The 6,990-nt window shown below is 36.4% G+C and overlaps 1 protein-coding gene across 1 annotated transcript; it reads left to right on the top strand.

Annotated features, from left to right (window-relative positions):
• The first annotated feature begins 4,989 nt into the window (after nt 1–4,989).
• Nucleotides 4,990–5,919, top strand: LOC124527832 (vomeronasal type-1 receptor 3). The gene has a single exon (XM_047101076.1). It carries the CDS (start codon nt 4,990–4,992, stop codon nt 5,917–5,919), a length of 930 nt encoding a protein of 309 aa, XP_046957032.1.
• The last annotated feature ends 1,071 nt before the right edge of the window (nt 5,920–6,990 follow it).

Below are 6,990 nucleotides of genomic sequence, written 5' to 3'. Positions count from 1 at the left end.
TGTCTTCTGCCCATTTTTTTAACTGGATTATTCATTTTGGGGGTATTGAGTTTGATAAGCTCTTTGTATATTTTGAATACTAACCCTTTATCAGATATGTCATTGGCAGATATCTTCTTCCATTCTGTAGGTTGCCTTTTAGCTCCATTGATTGTGTCCTTCACTGTGCAGAAGCTTTTTATTTTGATGAAGTCCCAATAGTTTATTTTTGCTTTTGTTTACCTTACCTCAGGAGACATATCTAGAAAGAAGTTGCTATGGTTGATGTCAAAGAGGTTATTGCCTGTGTTCTCCTCTAGGATTTTTATGGTTTCATGTCTCACATTTAGGTTTTTAATCCATTTTGAATTTATTTTTGTGTATGGTGTAAGAAAGTGGCCCAGCCTCAAGAAGTTAAAAATAGAACTACCTCACAATTCACAGTCCAAGTGTCCACTGAATGATGAGTGGATAAAGATGTGGTATATATATACAATAGAATATTACTCAGCCATAAAAATGAAATATTGCCATTTGCAACAACATGATGGAGCTAAGAGAGTATTATGTTAAGTGAAGTAAGTCAGTCAGAGAAACACAAATACCATGTGATTTCACTCATATCTGGAATTTAAGACACCAAACAAACGAGCAAAGGGATAAAAGAGAGAGAGAGAGGCAAACCTAGAGACAGAGTCTCTTAAAAATTTTTAAATATTAATTCCAGTATAGTTAACATTTAGTGTTATATTACTTTCAGGTGTACAATATAGTGATTCAACAATTCTTTACATCATTACTCAGTTCTTATTATGGTCAATGTACTCTGTTAGCAAATTGATGGTTACCAGAGGGGAGGTGGGTGGGTGGGGATGGGTGAAATAGGTGATGGGGATTAAGGAATGCACTTGTTGTGATGATCACTGGGTGTTATATGGAAGTGTTGAATCAATATATTGTAGACATGAGACGAATATAACACTGTGTGTTAACTAACTGGAATTTAAATAAAAATTAAAAAAAATAATAAACTTATGTGTAGAAGCAAAACAAAAACCACAAAAAACCCTATATGCTAATGTCAATGGCAGTGTCCTTCATAATAGCTCCAAACTGGAAACAACACAGACATCTTTCTTTCCTTTTTTTCTTTTTTAAGTTTATTTATTTATTTTGAGAGAGACAGAGACAGTGCAAGTGAGGGAGGGGCAGAGAGGGAAGGAGAGAGGGAATCCCAAGCAGGCTCTGTGCTGTCAGCACAGAGCCTCTTGTGGGGTTTGAACCCACAAAACCGTGAAATTATGACCTCAGCAGAACCAAGAGTTGGACGCTCAACAGACTGAGGCACCCAGGCACCCTAACAGAGACATGTTTCAATAGATGAATAGCTTAAACATTTGGTATGTCCATACAATGGAATATTTTCTGCAAATAAAAAAATTTTCTGCAAATTTTCTGCAAACTATTGGCATACACAGCAAATTTTATTTTTCCAGGAAGTTATGCTGAGTGAAGAAAGCCAATCCCCAAAAGTTACATAATCTGATTGTATTTATTACATTCTCACAATGACAAAATATAGAAATGGAAAACAGGCTAGTGACTTTTAGAGGTTAAGGGGGGATAAGAGGCTAAAAGGGAGATGGTATGTCTATAAAATGGCAACATGAGGCATCCTTGTTTTGACTAAATGTTCCATACCTTGGCTGTATCAATGTCAACATCCCACTTGTGACATTATACTATATTTTTGCAAGAGGTTACTATCATTTCTTACAACTACAATACACAATGATCTCAAAATGAAAAGTTTAAATCGATATTTAAAAAATCATGGTAGGAGGAAACATCCAGTACCATTAAGTATGATGTTAGCTATATGCTTTCTTAGCTGTCCTTTATTGAGTTTAAGGGACCTACTTTTTGTTCCTACTTTACTGACAGTTTTTATCTTTTTTTTTCTCGGTACCACAGACAATAATTAATTAATTAATTAATTAATTATTGTTTTAAGTCTACATCCAAATTAGTTAGCATATAGTGAAACAATGATTTCAGGAGTAGATTCCTTAATGCCCCTTACCCATTTAGCCCATCCCCCCTCCCACAACCCCTGACGGTTTTTATCTTGAATGGACATTGGATCACCCCAAATATTTTTCTTAATCTATAGAGACAGCCATTTAATTTTCCTTATTTTGTTCATATGTGATTGTTTGATTTTCAAATGTAGACCAATCTTTTATCCCAGGAGTGAATCCAACTTCACCATGATGGCTCCTCCCCCCTTTTTATATTGCTGGATTTAATTTGCTAATGTTTAGCTTGAGATTTTTGTGTCTGTGTTCAGATAGACGCCTGTAGTTTCCTTTTTTTGTCTAGTTTCATTTTAAAATTTTTATTTAAATTCCATGGGGTGCCTGCATGGCTCAGTCGGTTAAGCGACTGACTCTTGATTTTGGCTTAGGTCACGATCTCATGGTCGTGAGATCAAGCCTCATGTCTCAGAGCCCCCTTGGGATTCTCTCTGTCCTCTCTCTCTGCCCCTCCCCCCACTAGCATGCGCTCTGTCTCAAAATAAATAAACAAATAAATAAATAAATTCCAGTTAGTTAACATACTGCGTAAAATTAGTTTCAGGTGTACAATGTAGTGATTCAACACTTCCATAAAACAAATGGTGATAAAAAAAAAACAAAAACAAATGGTGATTGTAACAATAAGTGCACTCCTTAATCCCCACCATTTATTTAACCCATCCCCCTACCCACCTCCCCTCCAGTAACCATCAGTATGTTCTCCATACTTAAGAATCTGTTTCTTGGTTTGCTTTGTTCTCTTTTTTCTCCTCTTTGCTCGTCTGTTTTGTTTCTTAAATTCCACATATCAGTGAAATCATATGGGATTTGTTTTTCTCTGACTGACTTATTTCACTTAGCTTAATACTCTCTAGCTCCGTCTATGTCATTGCAAATGGCAAGATTTTGTTCTTTTGTTGTGTGGCTGAGTAATATTCCAGTGTGTGTGTGTGTGTGTGTGTGTGTGTGTGTATGTGTATATATGTGTGTGTGTGTGTGTGTGTGTGTGTGTGTGTGTATCTTCTTTATCCATTAATCATTTGGTGGACATAATGTTATCTATAACAGCATATAGATTTCTGTGTGAAAATAATTTTTCATTTCTCTCAGATAAATTCCCAGGAGTGCTACTCCTGAATTATGTGGTAATTGTATTTTAAGGGCTTTTTGAAGAATTGCCAAACTTTTTTCCAAGAGTGACTGTTTCATTTTACATTACAACTAGTTATATTTGACTGATACGTTTCTTATGAAATTTGTTGGCATCCTTGCCAACATTTGGCGTTGTCATTTTTAAAATTTTAGTTATTCTGATGGTTGGTAGTTGTAATAATCAGCCTGGCCCCCCCCCTTTTTTTTTTTTTGATGTTTGCTCTCAGCTTTTAGGCTTCTCTCCTCATTCTTCCCCCTGTGTCTCAACTTTGGGCAAAGTGATAAGAAATCCCAAGTTTTCCTTCCTTTGGCACCAGGAGGAGATTCAAAGCATGGGACCCCTGTTCTCATGTGTAAACCCTCACCCCAGCCACATCCCTACCCATAATAATAATAAAAAAGAAATCAGGCCGTTTTCCTTTACATTCATTCATTCCCTAGTCGTTTTGGATCATCTCTGGAGGTTTGTCCTGCTCTCCTCAGAGCCTCATTATGTGAGTAATAACCCTCTTTCTATTTCTTGATCTGTCTGTGGCGTCTCCAGTCTTGACAGATGATTTCAGGAAGAAGTCAAGTGGAGGGATAAGGAAGTCTTGAGACACATAGGTAGGCAGTATTAGACACATTTCAGTGTAAGTGAACTGAATATGGAGTGAGGATTATGGTAATTCTAAGTTTTCCAGTTTCAGTAGAGCACTGGGTCCACCTGCTGGAGGTAAGAGATTGAGAACATGATGGAGGTAATATATAACTTGGCTGTTGGTTTTGATATTTTGAATTTGACCGTATCTACCTTAATGTTTCTTACGTTAGTCAATCTTATAACAAACATAACGACAAAATATAACTAGTGTGAGATAGGTTTTGTGTAGCAGAATTTGTGTGACGTATTTATATATGCTACAAAAACTATAATTTGTAAATATGAGCTATATAATACAATAAACTTTTGGGAAGAATATAATTGGACAGATGCTACTGGTATTCAATGTGCGTAGAAAGACAGAAATCTTAAAATATATAGATTAAGAATTAATTATTTAAAATAAAATTTCTCATAATATATAAAAACAGTCTTTAGGGGCGCCTGGGGGGCTCAATTGATTAAGCAAGGGATTCTTGGTTTCGGCCGAGTTCATGGTCTCATGGTTCGTGGGTTTGAGCCCCGCATTGGGCTCTGCTGGCAGCACTGAGCCTGCTTGGCATTCTGTCTCCCTCTCTCTCTGCCCCTCCCCTGCTCTCTCTCAATCTCTCTCTCTCTCTCTCTCTCGCTCTCAAAAATAAATCAATAAACATAAACAATAAAAAAAAAGTCTTCAGAATAGGCCAAATAGTCTCTCATTGGCTGGGATGTTGTTGTGTGGGCAGGAGGAGACCATCCTTCCTCCCGCTGGGATAGTAAAGGAGTAGGTACAGTAGCATCAAGTTGTAAGGTGCTTCTCTTCCTATTGGGTCTGCAAATGATGTAGAATGGTAAAGCTCTCAGAGCTCTCCCTTTTGGCCTCTTGACTCCATTTTAAACAAAGTTTATTTTTATTAATTTCCACAGAATATATGATATTCCCTACCTTCATAAACATTCAATTCTGTTCTTTAAGAATCTCAGTGATTCCTTGGTTTGGTGTAGCTGAACATTTGCCGATCCTGCAGGAAAACTCCCTGAAACTTGATAATATACTTCTCAGTCAAAGTTACTTTTAATATTTACATTCATAATCAAATTATTTGTCTATAGGATGTGCTGGACTTGGTTTGAAGATCTAAGAGAGACTGAACGACAATGATTTCCAGTGACAGAATTTTTGGGATCTTCTTTATCTTTCAAACTTGTATTGGTCTCATGGGGAATTCTTTGTTATTTACATTATATATGTACATTTTCTTAATTCTTCCTCATAAGAAGAAGCCTGTAGATGTGATTCTAGCCCACTTAACTTTGGCTAATGCCCTGACACTTATATTCAGAGGGGTTCCAAATATAATGTCATCCTTTGGAATTAAGCTGGAGATGAGTGATACTGGATGTAAAACAGTGCTCTATATTCAGAGAGTTACCAGGAGTATTTCTCTGTGCACAACCGCCCTTCAGAGTACCTTTCAGGCAGTGACTATCACTCCAAGTGATCATAAATGGGCCTGGCTCAAGAAGAAAATCTCTACATTCATTCAACCTTCTTTAATTTTCTTCTGGACGATCAACATGGCCATCTATTCCGTGATCATTTTAAAAACTGTGGCCAGCAGGAATACCACTGAAGGTGGAATTGGGTATTATACTGCTTCTTGTAAAAGCAGTGCATATGATCGACAGATGTCATCAATATTTCTAAGTACTGTATTCATTCGAGATTTGTTCTGCCTCTCCCTGATGACATGTAATAGTATCTACATGGTGAATATCCTTTTCAGACACCACAGAAAAGCTCAGCACATTCGCAGTACCATCCAGTCTTCACAAAGCTCTCCTGAAAACAAAGCTACCCATGTTATTCTCATATTGGTGAGCTGCTTTGTTTTCTTTAACTGGACCAACACCTTTTTTACTGTTTATTTAGTTTATTTAGCTAAGAAAAACTATCAACTGGAGAAATTTAGTAACTTTTTTTCCTCATGTTACCCGACCATCTGTTCTTTCTTTCTGATTAAAAATGAAAATAGAATTTCTGGAATACGTGTCATGAAAACAAGAATCAGAATTTTTTCTTCCTAAAGAAAAAATTGATTATATGAATACTCCTTAGCACTCTTCTGCACCATAGGAGTCATTTGTATGAGTACAGAGTAACATGCTTATCAATGATATGAGGTACTTAAACAAATTTTTTTTAATGTTTACTCATTTTTTGAGACACAGAGACAGAGTGTGAGTGGGGTAGAGACAGAGAGAGAGGGAGACAGAGAGTCAGAAGGAAGATCCAGGCTCTGAACTGACAGCACAGAGCCTGATGTGGGGCTCTAACTCACGGACCGTGAGACCATGACCTGAACCAAAGTCAGACACTTAACCGACTGAGCCACCTGGGTGCCCCAAGGTACTTTTAAAAATGAATATAATTTATTGTCAAATCGGCTTACATACAACACCCAGTGCTCATCCCAACAAGTGCCCTCTCAATGCCCATAGCCCATTTTCCCCTCTTCCCATCCCCTATCCACCCTCAGTTTGTTCTCTGCATTTAAGAGTTGACATGAGGTACTTTTATAGTCCCCATTGTAGTGAGTTAACAATCTGAAGAGCTATACTTAAGTTATTGTCAATTTATGAAACATTTTAGACATTAAATGTAAGGTTTAGATTATGATGCCATATATATCACTTTAAAATTTCATAACATAATAGTACATATGTGATGTAGAATGTTTTGTGACATAGGAAATACTATTTATCATGCAATTAACAGACATCAATAAACCCCCCAAATGACAGAGGTTAACTTTTGGTATAAGCTAACCTTAACTCTAAACAAGATGATGAAATATGTGAAATATGTGTTTATTAAATTGTACTCTATGCTTTTGCATGTCAGAAATGTCATATTTAGTTTTAAAAATAAACATAATTATTAATATTTGCATATAAATTCAGAAATGTGTTCAAATTTTCAATAGTTTCTTACCTCCATTTAAGATAAAGGAGGAACAGTAAGAAATAAACAAGATCCCAAAACACCTTAGAAGGTTTTTGTTCTCAGAACTGCTGAACATATATGTGATTTGAGCTTTTAATTGAAGACAGAAAGAAGAAGGGGGTAAAAAGGTCAACATCCAAGAACTAGGTATC

Source organism: Lynx rufus, unplaced genomic scaffold, assembly GCF_022079265.1.
Source record: "Lynx rufus isolate CCGP_SWC_20201006 ecotype Redwood Valley unplaced genomic scaffold, mLynRuf1.p SCAF_56, whole genome shotgun sequence".
Classification (NCBI taxonomy): Eukaryota; Metazoa; Chordata; class Mammalia; order Carnivora; family Felidae; genus Lynx; species Lynx rufus.
The sequence above is the reverse complement of the archived record's forward strand: the minus strand, read 5'-3'. Positions and strand labels throughout refer to the sequence as shown.

Excerpts from the sequence above, each read along its gene's own strand:
- LOC124527832 (XM_047101076.1), top strand. The coding sequence starts at position 4,990 with ATGATTTCCAGTGACAGAATTTTTGGGATCTTCTTTATCTTTCAAACT.